General features: G+C 33.9%; 1 protein-coding gene across 1 annotated transcript in view; it reads right to left on the bottom strand.

Moving 5' to 3' along the window:
• The window catches only part of MDGA2 (MAM domain containing glycosylphosphatidylinositol anchor 2), an 849,851-nt gene that overhangs the window by 246,506 nt on the left and 582,255 nt on the right, over window positions 1-21,090 (bottom strand). The window contains exon 6 of the mRNA XM_090270100.1: window positions 19,864-20,133. Within this exon, the coding sequence (XP_090126226.1) occupies window positions 19,864-20,133 (270 nt within the window). The remainder of the gene's footprint in view (window positions 1-19,863; window positions 20,134-21,090) is intronic.

The raw sequence follows: 21,090 nt of genomic DNA, 5'->3' as shown, positions 1-21,090 counted from the left end.
CTCATTCTTAAAGGAAATGATTAGATGATAAGGCCAGTAATCAACTAAAGTTATTTCTACTATTTAAAATTAAAATTATGACATTTATAGTTTGGGGCAGTAGTTTTCCAACTGTGAACCCTAGACTAATAATAACAGCATGACCTGGGAACCTGTAAACACTGCAAGTTCTTGGGCACCACCTCACACTAAATGTACTATTGTGGGAGTAGGACCCAGCTATCTGCGTAGTCACAAGTCAATGGGGTGACTTTTATGTACCCTCTGTCTTAGAAAACAATTATCTATCCATCCTCTAGAAACACACAGTCTGAAGGGAATGAGGTGGACCATTAACACATCCAGAAAAATTATACAGGGGAAAACAATTTTTGTTAAGTTAGATCGAACACTTGTTTTTAATAAACTTTTGGCATCTAAATCCAAAAATGATCACAGTTTTTCTCTATCACATCAACTTTTGAAGGTACAGGATATCCTCCCTTTGCCCCCAAATCATACAAAATGTACATACAAAGGAAAATAAAGAAAAAAATTACCTGAATATACTGTTTATTTAGAGTCATTTTATTCATATAAAGGTTTATATTGTTACTGTGTCAAATTGTGTACAAGTAGTAGAGTTCTGCTATGAAACATACATATTAAGGTATTTTACCTTTTCAAATGACAGGCTAGAAAATGCCAAAATGAGGTACTTGAAACAGTCTCCTTCAGTTGGCCAAGCTTAACAAATTGCTTCATGAGACCCAGTTTTATGTGCAGAGGTGAGAATATAATGTTCTTTCTGTCAACAAGTGGCTCATGTAGAATGTTTGGATCACCAGGTTTGAGGTCAGATCTTGGAGGCCGATTCAACTCCACCCAAAGCTTCTCTTGAGCTCTGCTGTCCCACATACACACATACTCACAAACAGGGATACTTGGTATATCCACATTGCTGACCAAGAAGGAAGCAGACCATTTTAAGGTCAACACAAATGATTCAATTGTGCTCATGATATTGCAACAGATCAATGACTCTTTATGTCTTTATAGTCTTCATGAAAACAAACTGAATGGCCAATTGGGACTGTACTAAATAAACTGTCATTGTGGAGGAGGACACACTTCAAGCTTTGCTTTGAGCTAAAAATGAACAGTTGCCATTCGGTTGTGTTATAGGTTGGAATTCCCAATTCCTCTATTAAACCATGTATGTTACGGCAATACACAAAGCTGCTGTCACTTCGAAAGTACTGCAGAAATGCACTTTCTCTTGATCAAAAGTAGGATACCTTTGCTCCTTTTTCAAGCAAGATTTTCTCATGCAGTCTTGATACTAGGAGTTCTGAAGCCCTTTTGGATAGTCCCAAATCTCATGCCAAATCATTCAACTTATGCTGATCAAATCCCTTATGAACTGAGTTATCTTCAATTTCAAAGTCTTCATCATTGCTGTCACTTAACTCTTCACCATATTCCTGTTTTTTGAAAGAGGGGGTAGTTCAGTGAAAACTGGCCCTGGGATTTCAGCTGAATGAGGCACTGGGCATATAGTTATGGTAGACTAGGATACTCTATTTTACATTTATTTTTCTTGTTATATCCTGACGTTTTTACTATACAAAGTAACAGTTACTTGAATGATCTATGGGTTCTCGCCAAACCATAGGTATACCAAATGGCAATTTATCACATGTCCCCTTCGTCCACATCCATAAACTCTCAACACACTGCTTGCACACCTTGTGAGGGGCCCAAGGCTTATCTTGATCACCAAGTTTTACTTTAAAATATGCAAAATAGGCTTGCCTGACAAATGCCCTGATGTTTGTCCTTTAACTGGGAATGGTGAAACTGCCACAGATATAACAAAACAAATCAGGGTTGTTTAGGCACTTACTACGAGAAATAGCAGAGGCAGCCATGATCTGAAGGAAAGGAAATAAGTACGTTTGTAAATAAAAAAATAAATTCTGCTAACTCCTGTATACAGACAAGAAGTCAGACTACACTTTGGAATATGATTTGCTATATACAGTGGCACACAACCTCTCACCACACTGTCTCATGTGTAACTGAATAGCCTAGACAAGTATGAACCTGTCTCTGGTCTCCAAGGTCATCCCCCACCCCTCCCCACTTGAGGGAGGTTTGCTCTCAGCCAATAGGAGAGCACTAGTGCTTTCCTCACTCCATGCTTAATCCAGCCTAGAGTGATCGCATTAAGATAAGCCGTACAGAAAAATCTTGATGTGACAGAAGAAAACTGCAGTTTTGAAATCAGCATGCCTTTTTAAGTCTAAAGCAGCTGAAAAATCGAACTCAAGAGGAATTATGTTAAAAATTGCCCCCCTGTGTTATTGAATTATTAAAGAATATGCTGAGAAGTGGCCACAGCATATTTTTTAATTTTAAAAGGCTCTCAAGAGATTTTTATCCTGATTATAACACTTGAAATATTAGCTCTTACAAGTATCTATAACAAACTAGTATAAATTGTCCTCACACAGCTTAACATGTAACTACTTCCATTAAATATAGCCTAAGCCTGTTGAAAGTCCCACAAAACACTTGTTATTTCTAGATTTAGTCACAAAATTGATAAAGATGTTAAGAATGGTCAACATTAAGTACCTTAAGGTAACTTTTCTTTACCTAAGAAATTATTACTAAAGTATTAAGAATATAACCTATCCTCATTTAGGGAAAATCTAAAAAGAAATTATTATGTTCATAACTTGCAATTGAGAGATTCCTAGCCCATCAACTTCCTTCTGAGTGCCAGTGACTTCTTGGGGAGTCACTATAGATAACAGTGAAGAGTAAGTATTCTGGGGTCAGGCTGTCTGGACTCTAATATGATTTTATCACTGATTAGCCATGTGACCTTGTGCAATTTACTCAGCCTCCCAAATGTGCAAAATGAAGATGATAATAAAATTGATCCATGAAGCTCTAAGTGTTCTAATGCCAACATATAGTAAGCACTCAGTAGCTGTCAGCTGTTTTCTATTCAGGGTTTTCCTGAGCATTGGCAACATATCTCCCACTCGGCTTGTTACCAAAGGTAGCAAAATTAAGAGCCTAGTGGTGGAGAAAAGCATAGAAATAAATAATTTTATTTACAGTGCAATAAAGATAAGAATTGAGCATACTAAGTATTATGGAATGGAATACTTAAAAAAAGACCAAAAAAAACAATAACAACAAAATCTAGCTACTGTGGAAGAGGTAAGGAAAGGCTGAAAATTATGGGGAAAAGGAAAGACAGAGGATTGGAGATGGCAAAAGGTCATTCCAGAGAGGGGCAGCATTATGGACATGGAATAGAGATTTTTACTGTACCAATAATTGGTTCTAGGTCAGCTTTCACTGACTGTAACAGATTTTTTCATGATTCCACAACAATATTTCCCTGTGATTTTAACCATTCATTTCTATTCCCTTCCTGTCTTTTTTTTCAAAGCTAACCTCTTAAATTGTGCTCTTGATCTCAGCCCTAGCTCTGCATGGAGTACTACATACCATCAATTTTCTCCTGTCTTTTTCTCTTAAAGCCTCCTTCACGATGAGGACTTTCCCATGAATTTATAAACATGATAAAAGTCTCCTCATAAATTAAAACTAAACAAAGCAACAACAACTAAATAATACATAGAGCTTCCCTTCAACTTCTTCATCTCCTGCAGCTACTTCTTATTTACTCTCTTCTGCTTTCACACTATCAAAACATAAATAAAGAAGCATTTATCTTTAACCTCTTTCAAATTAGCTTTGATTCCCACCAGTAACAGAATTTTTAACAATCAGAGGGCATGTTAAAAAAACTGCAGTTCAACCCACCCTCCCCGCTGCATTTGCTATGTGTAATGTGTCCTGACCGTGTGTTTTCAGTTCCCAGATTGTCTTTAGTCCTGAATCTGGGTTCCTCTTTTCCCTTCTCCGCCTCCACAATCTCTTCACTACCTGCCTTTACATCCATAGTTTTTTTCTCAGAACAGATGCCACCCTAGCAAAACCCTCCAGCCCCACTTCTCTTAGTTACAGTTACTTTCATTTCCAATTGCCTGCTAGATTTCTGTGTCATGCCTCACTTCAGGGCCTATGCGCCTCAATTAAAATTTCTTGTACCTCCCCTTAAGGGATATGTAGATTTTCCTTTTCTTATTAATCACACCTGCTTTTATATAAGCTCTCTATTTCCTCTGTCCTTTCCTGTTTGCAGGCCCCAGAGTTCACTATTGCCATTGCTTTCACCTGGGACAGCATCTTCCCCAAGCCCAGATACAACTATCATCTTGTTCATAATACTTTTCCCAATTCATGAAATTAGGTAGAAGAATTGCCACTAGTCATAAATCTCTCTTCTAGATAGTTGTTTTTAAAAATATTTTATCCTCTGAACCGAGTGTCGTGAACACAGAGGTCCTTCATATTGCTGTCCTCCTGAGTACACTGTCATTACATGGTAAACTGTCATTACACTTAGGCTGGAGATATGAAAGAACAAATAAGATGAAAAATATGTAAAATTTTTCATCCATTTGGAACATATCTGAAGCATTTTTCAAGTAGTTATTACATTAAATGTTGTCACCTAACATTACTCTAAACAATAGTAGTCAATTTTGTCAATTACATTTTTTCTATTTTAAGAAAGTTGTGTGATAAATAAATTTAAAAAGCAACTGGTTTATTGTTGTTATTTTCATTACAGATTTAAATAGTAGAGTAGCCCCAATGATAACAATGGAGTTTCAGTTTTACATCTCTATACTTGTTCTCCTCATATTAGACTAAGCTGAATTCTCATGACCCTTTTAAAATCATCAATGATATAAAAATTTAAATGCCAATATGAAGTACAAAGGTAATAAATGAAACTAGGCAGGGAAAGTGACATTTACTCAATAAAAATTTGTCAAACAAATCGATTGATCCTTCTTTCACACGTGGATGCCAATTAGCGATATTGTCTGAAAATACTACATGCCTTTTGTGAACTACTCCTCAAAATATTATAGAACCTGTTGCATAATATTGAATTATTACAAATAATCTGTCATTCTGAAACTTAATAAGGAAGGAAAAAAACTATTAATACTCTGTAATGGTAATTATCTAGATATCTTGAAAAAAGTTTTAAATGTTGAGTCATATAATATGTACCACATGCATATTTACCATTGATATTCATAATAATTCCTTATAATTTAAAATAAAATGTATTTCTCATGATACATTTTTCTTACACTTTCCACATATATGTGGCCACTTATAACTGAAATCTCAGTCTGGTTACATGAAGATGTTTAAAATGGGGCTGCTGGAAGTACCATGCCATGTTTTATCAAAGTGGGACATATTTCACATTTGTATGTGCATGTGTGTGCATATATGTATATGTGTGTGTCCATATAGTGTGCTTGACAACTAGCTTTTTTTATTGTGATGTAAGTACCTGATATTAAGCTTTTAATCATTACTTCAAAGACATTCACCTTGAAAAATCACATTGCCAACTACACTACTAGATATAGTCAGGCTGCCCCACTCATAAAGTTCTCTTTCTTGGAAAGCTCAGGTTAACCTAGATAACTACCATTTTACTGACTGGTTGCTTTTCCCTTCCCATGCTTTAATTCTCACTGAGGAAGAGTGAATGAGTAAAACCCTAGAGACCCTACCCTCAAGTCCAAAATAGGCAGAACTCCAAGTCTGCCCTCTTTCTCTCTCTCTCTTTATCTGTGACCTGGCTGTGTAGTCCTGGAGGTGACTTGTATCCTCTAGGATTTGTGAATAATAAACCTTATTTTTTCAAAGTTCTCTGAAGGTTGTTGCTGAGTTGCATGTCACAATCAAAATAACTACAAGGGCCAGTTCACCAACAGCATTAGGTCTAAAAGGGGAAATGTCTATGGGGACTTGCCTCAAGTATAGTCATGGACTGTTTAACATGGGGATACATTCTGAGAACTGTGTCCTTAGGTGATTTCATCATTGTGTAAACATCATAGAGCGCACTTACACAAAACCAAGATGGCATAGCCTACTACTCACCTAGGCTATATGGTACACCATCATTGTATATGTTGTTCATTGTTGGTCAGAACAACCTTAGGTGCTGCATAACTATGGTGTGGGTCAGTGAGTGCCCCAAGGCATTTATAGCCAATAGCATCACTATTTATTGGTGGAGACCAACACAAAACAGTGTTTCTCTAAACATCTTTAATGGATGGAACTCTTTTTTTTCTTCCTTTTCTTTCTTTTTTTTTTTTTGTAAATATAATCTAGTAAGAGAAATATATATTTGACAGCATATTATATGAATCAAGTACCTTTATGTGGAAGTACATACCTTGGGAACAAATCAATGAGAATGTTATGAAGCTACTATTCCAATGATGGCCTCTAACAATTAATTCTCTATTAATCTATTAATTAATTCTCCTACTTTTCTTCACTCAATGGCTACAGACTGACATGTGTTTTTAGTTTGTGTTGGTTTCTTTCTAGTTTCTCCTAGTTTTCTGATTACTATCAGCTCTTGTTTCTCACAATCACTCTAGGCTTAGTATAACAATGTTATGCCTTTCCTAATTTGCTACTCTATTTCTTTATAAAAGATGTGCATGTGCTTTATTATATACAATTTGACCTCTCTTTTCATGGTTTCATATATATATATATACACATATATATGTATATATATATGTGTATATATATATATGTATATATATATATATATTTGTTTTGTTTTGTTTTATTTCATTCTATCTTAATTCTCACTGAGATATTCTGTATATGTGTGATGTTACTTTGCACACTCTACATAACAGGACTTAACGTTAAGTCAGAGGCTGCTGCTCATTAATTTACAAGGTATGTCCAGTAAGTATTCTGCCATGTAATATAAAAAGTAGAGACATTTATTGAAGAAGATACAAGACACAAGAAACATTGTCCGTAGGATACCTTGGAACCTCCCCCAGTTCTCCTAATCACCATCAGCTGCCCCATTGTATGCTCCAGCATCTCATCAATAGTCTGAAATCTCTTTCCTTTCAAAAATGATTTAAATTTTGGGAAAAGCCAGAAGTCGCAGGGCACCAATCTGGACTGTATGGGGGCTGAGTCACCTGGGTGATCTGATGTTTCACCAAAAACCTCTTCATGAGATGTGATACATGAGTGGGCGGGCACATTGTCACGATGAAGCTGCCAATCACCAGTTGCCTATAGCTATGGCCTTTAGAAGCAAATAGTTTCTGTTTGCAGGAATTGTCAAGGTTAAGGCAAAATTTGATGCAGATTCATTGCTCTACTCCCACAGTCATTTTAATGCCATGGCTACACAGCACACCTGCTCACTCAACAACATCTACCACCCCCAATGACTATTACACTGAAGTCATCATTGTTCTCACATGTGAATTCCAGTCCACTCTCCTTGACTGCACATTACATCAATGTTGTGCAAACCATTCTTGTTATATTAACAATGGATGAACTTTTTCTGGCCATTCATATATATGTCAGTACAAAACATTTCCCCATTAAAAAAAATTGGATCATACGTTGTTTTATCAGTGTGTTGCAAGTGTATATATTCAAGATATTTATCATATATATATTTATATAATGAGACTATTTTCTCCCAACCTCTGGCATATTTACAGTGGTTCCTCCTTATCTGAAGTTTCACTTTGTGTGGTTTCTGTTACTTGTGGTCAAATGCAGTCCAAAAATATTAAATGGAAAATTCCAGAAGTAAACAATACATAAGTTTTAAACTGTGCACCATTCTGAGTAGTTTGATGAATCTTGCACCATCCAACTCCATCCTGCCTAAGATGTGACTCATTCTTTCATCCAGCATCTCCACACTACATATGCTACCCACCTATTAGTCACTGAGTAACCTCTCTCTTAGATATCAGATCAACTATTGCAGTATCTCACTACTTGTGCTCAGGTAACCCTTTTTATTACTCAATAATGGCCCCAAAACATGAGAATAGTAATATTGGCAATTCAGCTATGCCAAGGAGAAATCATAAAGTGTTTTCTTTAAATCAAAAGTTGAGTAGAGTACAGAAAATATTTTGAGAGGGAGACCACATTCACATAATTTTAATTACAGTATATTGTTATAATTGTTCTAATTTATTATTAGTTGTTTTAATTATTATTGTACCTAATATATAAATTAAACTTTGTCATAGGAATGTTATGTATATATCTAGGGTTCAGAACCACTCACAGTTTTAGGCATTCATTGGGGGCCTTGGGATGTATGCCCTGAGGATGAGGGGAGACTATTGTTATGGGAAGGAACAGTCAATTCCAAAGATGGTGATGAGTTAACTAAATATTCAATTTGAAAACAATAACTTTTATCATACATAAAAGAGTATATTTAAATTAATTTCAAATGAATTAAATATCAAATGTTGTAGGTAACACTTGAAATTTTTAGCCAAAAAAAAAAAGAGTGTATTTTTATTATTTAGGGTTAGGAAAAAATATCTTAAATAAAGAACAAAACCACTAACCTTAATTTTATTGGTAACTTAGGCTGCATCAAAATAAAGAACTGTTATTCATTATAGGACAATATTAATATTGTGAGAAGACAAGTCACAAAGTAAAAGAAAATATATATATATAAATATTAGTTATATGACTTATCCAATAAACCGTATAAGTAAAAAAGGAAAAAATAGAACCCAAATGGGAGAAAAATGCACCAAAGGCTTAAAAAAGTCATCATCAAAAACAAAAACAAAAACAAAAAACAAGATAATCAAATGGTTCAAAATATTTAAAAAGTTGCTCAACTCATCCATCATAAAATAAATGCAATTTAAAATCACGGTATGATTCATAACACCATCTAGATTGGTTATAATAAAAAAATACAGATAGTATGAAGTACTGACAATGATGTGGAACAAATGGAATTCTTGTGAAGTGTAAACTAGAAAATTGTTTAGTATTATATATTAGTATACTCTTATGACTCAATAGAATGCATTCATATGTCACCAAAAAATTGATATAAAAATATTCAAAGCAGGATCATTCACACAATAATCGTGAATTGGAAATAACTCAGAAGTTCATAAATAATAATTTTGTTATATTCATACAAAGGAATATTATACTACAATGAAAATAAACAGAGCCTTGCTACACATTGTAGCATATGAATCTCACAAACATAATATTGGGACAGAAATCCAAACACAAATTGCAATTATATGAAATTTAAAACAGTAAAACTAATTTAAGATGGTCAAAGTCAGAATAGAGGTTACATTTCAGTGAGGTAGAGAAAAAGGTCAAGAGGGAAGCTTTTGAGGGCTATTAATTCTCTACTTCTCAATCTGAGTGTTCAGAAAATTCATTAAGCTATACACATGACTTCTATAATTTCTGTTACATTTAAATAAGAATATCTTGTACTGTATTTTTAATATAGTGCTTTAAGGTACTTAGATTATATAATCAGCAAGCAAGAGCGCACTGTATGACAATAATTTGTTGAAACTAATAACAAAAGCACACGGACACTGAGTCTAGACTTCTAATAAGAGAAAACAACCTTTTTTCCATGTGAACCTCATTTATATCTCTGAGCACATGCACCGAATAAATTTCTAAATTATCAGAGACTACTGAAGTCAGTCACATACCTTCCTTTTTTAGTTTTTTACTTTGATCAGAAGAACTTAACAGTCAATGCAAAAAGAAATAAAGTGTATCACGCTAGAAATAACCCTTCAAAATAAGTTTTTGTAAAGTTAGCATTAAACTCATACTGTAAGGAGGAGCAAAAATATTACATTTTGTACCCCCTTTAGAACACAAACAAAAAAAGTCAGAATAATTAGGAGAAAGTTAGAAAGAAAATTGATAAGATCAATATAAATATCCATTATTTCATTTTTCATCACCTTGGTTTCACACCTTGGACAATGTGGCAGGATTCCGAGCAGGAAAGAAGGAGATATAGGAATAGGGAGGGACATAAATTGCAACACTATGCTCCTTTGACTGTGCTCCCTTGCTCCATGGGCTTCCATGGGTGACTTGAGGAAAGGGACATATTACAAGATTGAAAAAGAGCTCTTACTATAGTGAAAGTAAAAAAAAGTGAGGCTTCAAAATATGGAAATATGTTGAAAAACTTTAACAAGTGAGGTGAGAGATGTTAACAAATGGAGTACAGAGCTTCAGAGGAGGGTCTAAGACATTGATTAGGCAAATGGTTGAGACTCATAGAGAGAGATCGTTATAACCCAGGAGACATGAGCTCATAATCACAGGTGACAGGGAGGACGCCTTGCTCTAAGTTCCCAACAAGCACTTCTCAGACAGGACCAGGTGACAGCCTTTCCCAAACTGATTATACAGGGAAAATGAATGTTAACAACCACTGACATCTGCTCTGAGAAATACATTAAGAATGGTTATAATCTAGCATCGCTATTGTAGCAAAAGGTACAAAATAGTTTTTGCAATTAATTCTGTTTTGTCTTTATTTAAATTGTGGGTTATGTGTGTAATTTTTATGCACCTTTTAAATGTGTTATAAGAAAAACGTTTTCCTAGGCCCGTGTTTCTCAACAGCAGCACTATTAACATTTTGGACCACATAATTCTTTTTCATGGAGGTTGTCCAGTGCATTGAAGGGTGTTTAGCAGCAACTTTGGCCTCTATCCGCAGTCATGGGAATCACAAATATGGTATCCCAGTGCTTAGCACACTGCCAAATGCCTCCGAAAAGGCACAGTTTCCTTCAACTGTGAACCACTTACCTCAGCAGATAAATACAATCCTACCCTTCTCTTTTCCTTTTACTTATTTATTTATTTGACAGTGGGTTCCCATCATCCACTAAATGATGGCTGAAACTTGAAAGTGAATCATATTATTACTGTCCATCTTTACTAAATAAGAGTATATGGGACACAAGCTGTAGAAAGAAGCTTAAACAGACTAGTCTTAATGTCTGAATGACTAAACAAAATCTTCTAGACCTAAAAAAATCAATAAATGTAATCAATTTCTTCAGTAAGCTTTAAAAGTATTTTCCCAACATTTGCATTTTTGGAATAATTAATTAATTAGTTTTGGAATGAATTTATGGATTTTCAGTGTATAAATTTCTATTGAGCCACTAACAGTTGATTACTTTTAACAGATAAATTCTGGCTAAGATGGGTTTAAATTAATGGGTTGATGATTGCCATACACAAACAATTTTTAGATAAGTATATATGTTGGGGCAATACACTGAAAAAATTTTATAAAGATAGCTTAAAATAAGAAATAATCTTATGGAGTCTAGAAGAGCTATAATTTAAGAATTAGGTTGACTGGCACTATTTAGAAATTTCCTGAAGCCTTTAGAATGAGCATTGGTGTTGGAAAACTACTAGACAGAACCGAAAAGGAAACAGAGACAAACAGAGCAAGCAGAAAATTTGGCAGATTGACTAATATACTAATTGAAAATTGTATATAAAATGTGCTACTCAATATTGAAAAAATTAACTTTTAAGCATGTTTTAAAACCACAGAATAAAATGTATAAGTTATTTGGTTTCTGAAAATATTACATTATAAAATATGGAAGTTAAACAGGTTTTTCTTTATAGGACTTATTAACACAAAGAGCCTGTTAAGTCACTATTTTGGGCAGCGAAGAAAAGAGATACTCCATTTCTGAATATGCAAGGAGCCTTAGTTTTCAAAGACCAGTGCTAATGTCACCTTCCTCTGTGGAATTATCCTCTATCTCTCTAATCGGAATTAATTGTTTCTTCATCTGAACTTCCAATAGCACATTTCCTATGCTTCTATTGTGAAGTTAGTTTATTCTTCCTTATGATCTGGGGAGGAAGTTGCCCTGATGTATCTCCCCTATAAATGTAGGAAGTCCATGGCCTCAGGGACCACACTCATTCTTCTTCTGACCCAGGCAGCAACTGACACAGATCTAGTATGGAGTAGAAATTTTCTAAATACTTATTGAAAGCTTCCTTTATGTATAATAGTTCTTCCTGGTTTAATATCCTGAGGTAACTAAGACATACTTTTTAAAGATAGATTCTGGTTTAAAATTCAGTGTTCTCTAATAATTATATGTTAATATGTATAAATCTATAGAGCCATGAATTTATATGGATAAATCTGTTAACAAAAATACAGAGTGATTATGTCCAGAAACACTTAAAAATGGACACAGTTCAAGGGACATTTTGATAACTGTAGAATCAGAAATGGTTAGAACAAATCTATCTTAAAGTTTATGAACTACCATTTCTTGGTTGTAGAGAAAAGTAAGCAGAAGCCTAGTTACATATTCATGATCTAATAGCCAATTTAAGAGAAAGGTAGCAAGTCACAGATCTCTTTCCCTACACCTTACAGCCTACAGACCACTGAACCCACACAAACCAAGTGTGGCAAGTGGTCCGCGTGGGAAATAAGTACCTGTCATTACAACCCTAAACATTTTTAAGTAGGACTTTTAAAGTTAGTATTATTGTTTTGACCCAATTTTACAACTCTAGAGTATAAATAAACAAAAATATTATAGAATGCCTGCAAAGAAACTAATTAAAGAAGTCAAAAAGTAATGTTAGTTAAATAAGGCTCTTCTTTTCTGGAACAGATATTAACTTTTAAAGCACTAATACCAATTGGCATGTCTCCTTTGGCTTGAGTAAATATGACAGAGAACAATCTATGTTTTAATAAAGGAAAAATATATAACTAAGCTCTCTGTATATAATTATGCAAAAGTAATTATAAGATTCTGTAATATCTACACAGTTTCTCCTTGAATTGGTATTTTATGATAACTGATCATATGTTCTGTCAATGAACAAAGATAAGTGAGATTTATCTCATCTATAAAAGGAAACCAAGCTACTATATTTATATGCGAATTATTGAGTTTGATAATTTTAGATTTTTTATAGACCTGATTAATTTTTAAAAGGATAATAATGAAAACATTTCATAGCTGCAAAATGAAATATAATACAATACTCTCTGGTGTTTTGGGGAGCATAATTACTACAGAATGTTAAATTGGGAAAACAGAAATAGAGACTTAACCTACCTGAAGAATCAGGGATCCTGCACGTAGCAGATAGTTTTGCTTTGTTCAGCTATTATCATTGGCGTTTGTATTAAGGAAAGATCATGAAAGAAAACTATTCGTGACCAGAAATTTAATTTGATTATTCTAAATGCCCGGGATAAAGTGCACAGACCTATAATTAGAAATTCACAAATAATTTATACATAAAAATGCTAAATCTGATCAGTTCTTTCTGGAAATTGCCAATTAACACTGACTGACTTTCTCATGAATACTTTAAGATACATACCTTTCAGCAAAAACAATGAATATACTTTTACTTCTAGTTTTATTTGTGCAGTTAGTGTGTGTCTTTGTCTTCAGAGATTATATTGGTCTCTTATAATTAATACACAATAATTTGTAAGACAACCAGTAAAAATTTAAAAGTCATGTTAAGTCCTTCAAAATGCAATATTATTTAGAAAAGCATAAACTATAAACACTATATTGGTTAGAATTTTGAATCAAAGTATGCCCACCATTACTTGGGAAAGAATATTGATTAACAAAAACACATAATTCCCTTTAATCAAAAGTGATTGCATATTTGGAGGGAAGCAGTGTAGCTTCCATGTACTCTTCTGCCATTTTTAAAATCAGCTATATATTTTTAAAAAGTAGACTAAATTTTGAAAGTCACTATATACCTTGGTTCACACAGTATCCCTGGAATCTTACTGTGTAGATTTTGAATCCCAGGGCTGCAGCTAAAATAAGGTTTATTTTGGGAAAGTCATTTAATTGCTCCCTCTTTAGTTTTACTTTTCTTTAAAGTGGAAAAAGTAATATTTTTACTGCACATATATTTTGAAATAATTAAAAAGTTAATGTACATAGTGTTCCTGGTTGCCTGGTACATAGCAAATGCTCAATCAATATATAATAATTACTTTACCTAAATGAAACTGGCACAAAGGTTCAAAATATTTTCCAATAGAACGTTTAAATTATAAGATTTTTATAATAAGCCTAAATAAAGATAATTTTGAAATTTTAGCAGTACTATCATTTGATATATGTATATTAAATTAGTTCCAAAGAAATATGTTTAATATTAAAATTCAGATATTCAAAGAAATCAATACTGTCATGTGAATAGAGTCAGGTAAATTAAGACTTTTCTGAACAGAGTGTTATGATGTTTCTGGAGATTATAGTGTATTTTTGTGCAGTTAGGAAAGTGCAAATCCATGCCTCACTTAATACATGTCGAATTCTTCTATAAAAGTTAAATCTATTTCAATATTGACATGTTTTCATTTCTCCATATTAAGAATCTGAGATCATATCCAACAAAAACAGAGTAATACTAAAATTAAAACAAACACATATTTACAATGTCACTTTGCAGTGGTCATGGGTTCAAAATAGGAGTTGATAAAATTAAGGAGAAAGGGGGGAAAATAGATGCATACATGGGAATGGAGACAGTATGGGAGTGTGACATGCATAACATAGTTTGTGGAGTATAGTGCCTAGAGCGATGGCTTTAAAACATGTCTGCAGATAAGCTGAGTCTTCCCTTCAAGAGACAGAGATGTTTGGCCTTGGCTGGTGTGCCTCAGTTGGTTGGGTTTTGTATGGCAAAATGAGATGTCACTGGTTTCACCAGTCAGGCATGGGCAAGAGGCAACCAATCAATGTTTCTCTCCCTCTTTCCCCCTCCTTCCCTCTTGTCCCTCTCTTTAAAGATGATAGAGACATTTGATTTCATCCAGAAACCAGGCTATCCTTTATCACTATCTTGATGAATAGAGTGCAGAAATGACATTAAATAACTTCAGAAGCTGGATTAGAAGAACCCATACAGTTCCTAGACTCTGGCATAGGGAATCTAATAATTCAGCAAATGGAAAAACCGTGTAAAGAGACTATTGAAAGAGGCTATTAAGAGAGCAAATGGGGAGGTTTCGAGGAGAGGGAGAGAAGAGGGGAGGGAAGAAAGGAGGAAGAAAGAGAGATCAGGTGAGAGAGGGAAACCAACATGAGGAGCATGGCTGTTTGGACTTTTTAGTCCAGGTGCCACGTGTTTATATGGAAGAGCCATGAAGATGACTCTAGCCCCAGCTACCTTCTGATGAAATTTCTGTGAGACCCTGGATATTTTAGCTGACTTTTCATCCCCAGATTTGTGAACACAATAAATGACTGATATTGTTTTATGCTCCTGTTTTAGGGTGGCAACAATGAATAATCAAACAAACATGGCCTATGGAATGAACTAGTCACATCACAGAGATGTTTAGTACAATTTAATAGAGATATAGAATTTCCTAAGTTCACTTCATATCATCTAGTACATACTCATGTCACGAAACATAGATATCCTGAAAAAAAGTCTAATACATGCCAGTGAACTTAAAAAATAGATTTCATTCATTCAATATATATTTATTTAGCATCTACTAAAGGCTTGGTCATTTTCTATACTCTAGTGCTATATCACTGAATAAGACAATAGATACATTCTTTGTGCCTATAGTCCCAAGAGAGAAATAGACAATCAGTAAAGAAATATGCATAAAGAAACTCCAGGTAGTTTCATGATAAGAAGAAATAATAAATTATGCAAAGGGGTTAGGGGTGGGTTGTTTAAGATAAAGTGGTCAGGGAAGCCATTTCCCAGGAGATAGTATTTTAAAACTAACATTCCAGGCTGAACACTCAATGTTTAAGTCCTGACTTGTGAAAAATAACAATGAGGATAATATATCTAAAGTAGAACAGGTAAAGAGGAGGGGGATGTGACATGGTAATATGAATTAGAATTCCATTTTAGGTGAGAAGGGAAGCCATGTGAAGAATTTTACCAGGAGAATGAAACATCATTCACTTTCTCTTGCATGAATGTGACAGAGAGGGATAGCTATTGACAAAAATGCATGTCCTCTTATTCCTAGGCACACAATAAGATACATTTCTCAGCCTCCACATCATAGGATGTAACTATGCGCCTAATATCTAGCCAATAAAACATGATTGGATCTAACACATACCTGACCCATATAAATCTCCCATGTGTGCTTATTCAAGCTTCCTTCTACGTCCAGCTGACAGGAAAAAAGCCAACATTCAGAGCAACCTTAGTAACCGCAGGGTAAAGATGGCAGAGGCATTATCAGCCTAGATGCCTGAATGACTGCATGGAGTAGTCTCTGCTCCCAAACCCACCTCCCAAAATACACTTACCAATCCCATGCACAATAACAGCATCAGCATTATCAACTAGGTAAAATCCCGAACTTTCATGAAAAATCATGTAAAGTATTTTTGTTCTGAATAATTATTTGTATGGGACTTTTTTTTTAAACACAGCCTAGTCTACCTCATCTAACACAGCAAAAATAAATAAATAAATAAATAAATAAATAAATAAATAAATAAATAAATAAAAGCACCTATTAAAAGGTAGAATGGACTAAAATAATAATTAATGGAAAGGCTTTTTTAATGAAGTAGTGGAGCTATGGATAGTTTACACAAGGGTGGTAACAGTGCATATGGCAAAATATGGTCATATTTAGAGTATAGTTTGAAGACTGGGCCAAGAAGACTTGCTGATGGATGAAACTTTAAAATGTCAGCTAGAAATTTTGAAAATTCTTATAACCTTTCTATATTCTTGTGATATTAGATGATAGAATAGACTTTTCCTGACTCACTTTTGTGGAGAATAGAAGCCACAAAATTCCACAGTGAGTGCAAAACAGACAACTTCTTATGTAGAACTTTCCAAGGAAGTAAAAACAACCATTCTAGATTCTTGGACTTTATATATAACTAAAGGGAGAAACAGCATGAGAGGCCAAATTTGATTAGAAGGGTATCTTTGGAGGAAATTGTGAGATGCAGCTTCTTTCAAGCTTAAGGTGGCTGAGTGAGAACTTTCCAATTTCATCATCCCAATCCTACTGAGGGGATCTCCAGCCCAAAGTGGATGCAAGCTGGACAAGGGAGAAAATTTTAAATTAAGCTTTAATACTATTTTGGATCATCCATCCAAAATACTGACTAAATGTGCACTTGTGATTTAAATGTATTGTAGGAGTCTCTATTTGTAAGAATGAGTAGAAGGGTCATGGGATCTGCCTGACTCTTCTTCCTGTAGCAGGGAAATATGGAGACAAAGTTAAAATGACCACAGAACACCAAAATACAGCAATGTTCTGATCATATTATGAATAATGCTTGTTCAACACAGGTTCAATACACAATGGGAAAGAAATGTGTGCATCTCTAAATACAGTGAAAACAGGGAACGCTAGGTAAGAATGGCATATTATCCAACAGGACTTGGAAAACCCTGAGCTCAGACCACCTAACATGGGGCAAGGAAATCAAAATAATTTTCTTATAAAATGGTATTAAGCAACTGCTTCTATCCCAACTTTTGAGAAATGTTGCTCTATCATTGCCAAATCTTTAAAGATCACAAGAAAAGTTATTGCAGTTATATTTATAAATGTTCTAAGAAAATATTAAAACTTACAAGATTCCTCTTCAGGTTTGAGCTTGGTATCAATGTGGAACATTATCTACACTGTTTATTTTGAAGCGTTTCTACTTTTTAAAAAAATCGAGCGATGAATTCAGAAATGTTTCTAGAAATTTATTCCTATATGTACCCTGGGCTCTTATTTTGTCCACAGATATTCTCAGATGGGAATGAGCATTCTAAGACACAGAATATCCTTGTTCTTCCTCAAAATACATAGTTTTTGGATCTTGATTTAATTACAGAATAAGAATAGGGAGAAAATAAACCTGTAGTTCAACTTCCATTGTGTCCACTACACAGTTAATCTAAGATATTACAGGGGTCTACAAATTTAGAACACTTGTAAATAATGTCTTTGCCATAATAAAAATAGAATCATTTTTCTGTAACTGAATTTCTTGGCCTTTGTGGCAGAAATTAGATGTCTCAGAGTATTGTAGCAATTTTTCTCCTGACAGTGTAATTTATAACTCCTTAACAAGGCTATTTCTATGTTCGGTAAGGTTATATTCAAACTTAATTTTATGAATTATGTGTACACCACTTATGAGAGCTTCCCTTGTTAATATAATATGACTATGCAAATATGTACTTCAGATGTATTAAAGGCGTAAAAATATACATTGGAGAAATATATTTTTAGAGCGTTATTTATTTTAGGTGTTAACGTTGGAAACTGTCCTTTGTAAGAGCACAGATAAAAACTGTTAGGATGGGAAAGAGCAAATAATTTTCTGAGCATATATTTGCTGTGGATTGAGTTCATTTTTTATAAAGGGAGGCTGAGCAACACATTTTTGCTGGATATGTTGCCATTTGTGTATGGATTCAATATAGTTGTGAATGATCCTGTTGTCAAACTAGATTTAATGCATCATTTTTTTCTTGTGAGTTTCTGTCCTTGATAAATAAAGGATTCTACTTTGCATTCATGACTCTTAAAGATAGTTTTTCAATGCTTTAACTAATCTCAAAATTATTATAACAAAATTTGGTAGCATTTTTCATGGTTACTTGGAAAAGCAAGAGTTTTAAAGCAAACAAAAGGCAGAAATAATAAACATTGGTGACTTGTAAAGTTTTTACTTTCTTTTAAAACTTGAGGTTAAAGGAGAACAGAATCTAGTTACTCACTGAGATAAGGAATTAGAAAGGCCCATTTCATCAATGCTGATATTTAAAATAGAAAAGGTAACATAATTCTATTTGTAGACCTCCTCTTGTTATTCATTTCCATATTGTTTCTTTGTATGCTTCCTTTCTTACTTTCATTTGTCTGCTGGAAAAGTCCTCTTGGGCATATGGATGGCTATTTTACCTAAAAAGCAACAGCATCCATCCTCTGGACCCAGGACATGAAGATGCAGGCACTGTCCTTGCACTGTAACTTAAATCCTCTGAAAAGGAGGGAAAGCCTCTCACTTTACAAGTGACACCAGCACACATCTGGTAGCAGCCACACTAGAACATCCCTGCTACCATTGTTAGTGACCCACCTTTTACATCAGTTATTCAGATACACTTTGCCTGTTACTGTCTCTGACTTTTCCATGTCTCTGTTTAGCCTCAGTCTGTTAAAACTACCCAGTGTATAAGACCTAGAGCAAATGTCATTAGATATTCCCTAGTAACCTGTGCCAGAAGTTGCTATATATTTTAATTTTTCTATAACTTTTGCTCATGCTTGCCAAATGCTATATCATATGACTATTTATTGATGTATTTTATTTTTAGTATCTGACAATAGAATCCTTGAGTGGAGGTCAACGTTTTGTAAATATCTATATAATCTCAGAATTTAAAGCTCTGCTTATAATAGGAATTCAATAAATGTTTATTAACCATTAAATTGATAAATCCATGAAGCTCTTAGACTAATACATGATCTATATAACAAACAATGTTTAATGTTCTCTGCCACAATTGCATTTTAATCTTTTTTTTTTTACTCAGAACATATTATAAAATCTATTCAATGGTACCACTAATAATATCTCATAAAATCTATTCAATGGAAACATAAGACATTGGGATTAAGATTTAGGAATTTTAGGATCCATTTATAGACATTGTTCATTATTTATAAACTATTTTCTGTTTGTTACATGGATATGCAATAGTTGAGGAAAATTTGTTTATATCAAATATTATTTGCTTTGTGAGAGCCTGGCTCCTCCAGAAATCTATATTGTCACAGTCTCTAGGCAGACATACCTCTCACAATGATGTTGGTGGATTTTTTTGCAGGGTTTCCTACATTGTTATTGGCAATGCAGCTGTAAGTGCCAGCATCTTCTGAAGTGATAGCAGGTATGGTCAAAGTTCCTCCATTCAAAACCGTCTTTTCAGGCAGAATCCCAAAGGACCTGACCCAGGTGAGAGATGGTGCAGGCTCTCCTCCTGTCGTAACACATACTAATGTTATGGCCTCTCCCGGATTTACTACTATAGGGTCATCCACCAAGAGTTTAATTGACGGAGATGCTAAAAGACATAAACAAAAGAACATGCACCTATTTAGATCTACTTAGAATTCAACAGTATGCTTTATATTTATTCAAACAATTAAAATAAAATATTGTACTCTTTTGTCAAAATCTTATTGTATTTATCAAATTAAAACCAGATATAATGGTTATACATTTTAATGATGTGGTATAAACCTGTAGAATTATATTAATAATCTTACACATGGAGAGGAAAATTAAAATTTATGTATTCCTGAAGTATTGTTCCAAATTAGAATAATAACAGGGATAAAGTATTAAAACAAAAATTTCTTTCTTTTTTAATGCTGACAATGACCATTTGTTTTTGTCATTCCAGGTATAAATATTGTAGCTGTTTCCTCCTTATATTTTTATGACAAAGATCATCAATTATTTCATTTTTGGATCATTCTGAAGTGAAGTGATACATACATTCTTGTAATCTAAACAAAAATGACTAAGAGATAGAGGCATAGATTATTCCAGTCTTTTACCAAGCAGTAGGCCTGGTTTTTTAACTTGAAAGAAAAACAAAATCATCTATTCTAAGACAGTTCACAAAGGTTTAGGTTCTGAGTTCTGATAACTACTGCTTTAAAATTTAGAAACAAACAAAAAAATGAGACCTCAGACATAGTCACCAAACTATGTCTGCGACTACTCTCATGTTTGACTTATAATACTCTCCTGAGTAAAAACAAGCCATTTGTAATCTTTCAGATTTAAAAATACAGAAATAAATATCCATTCAATAAAATATGCTGTATTATCGACTTTTCTTCAAACACTTAAAATAGAAACTGCACACAAACCATATTCACATTCAGCATTTTTATTTTCTGTTTACATGGCAATGGCAGCCCACGTGATGCATCCCTAAATAAAACCAGGGGTGTGGATTATGCTGGTGTTTGAGTTCATACATTCAGACATATTTTATGTCAAAGATAAA

This window comes from Furipterus horrens, unplaced genomic scaffold, assembly GCF_987537825.1.
Source record: "Furipterus horrens unplaced genomic scaffold, mFurHor1.1.pri manual_scaffold_3, whole genome shotgun sequence".
Classification (NCBI taxonomy): Eukaryota; Metazoa; Chordata; class Mammalia; order Chiroptera; family Furipteridae; genus Furipterus; species Furipterus horrens.
This window is presented reverse-complemented; position numbering and strand designations above follow the sequence as displayed.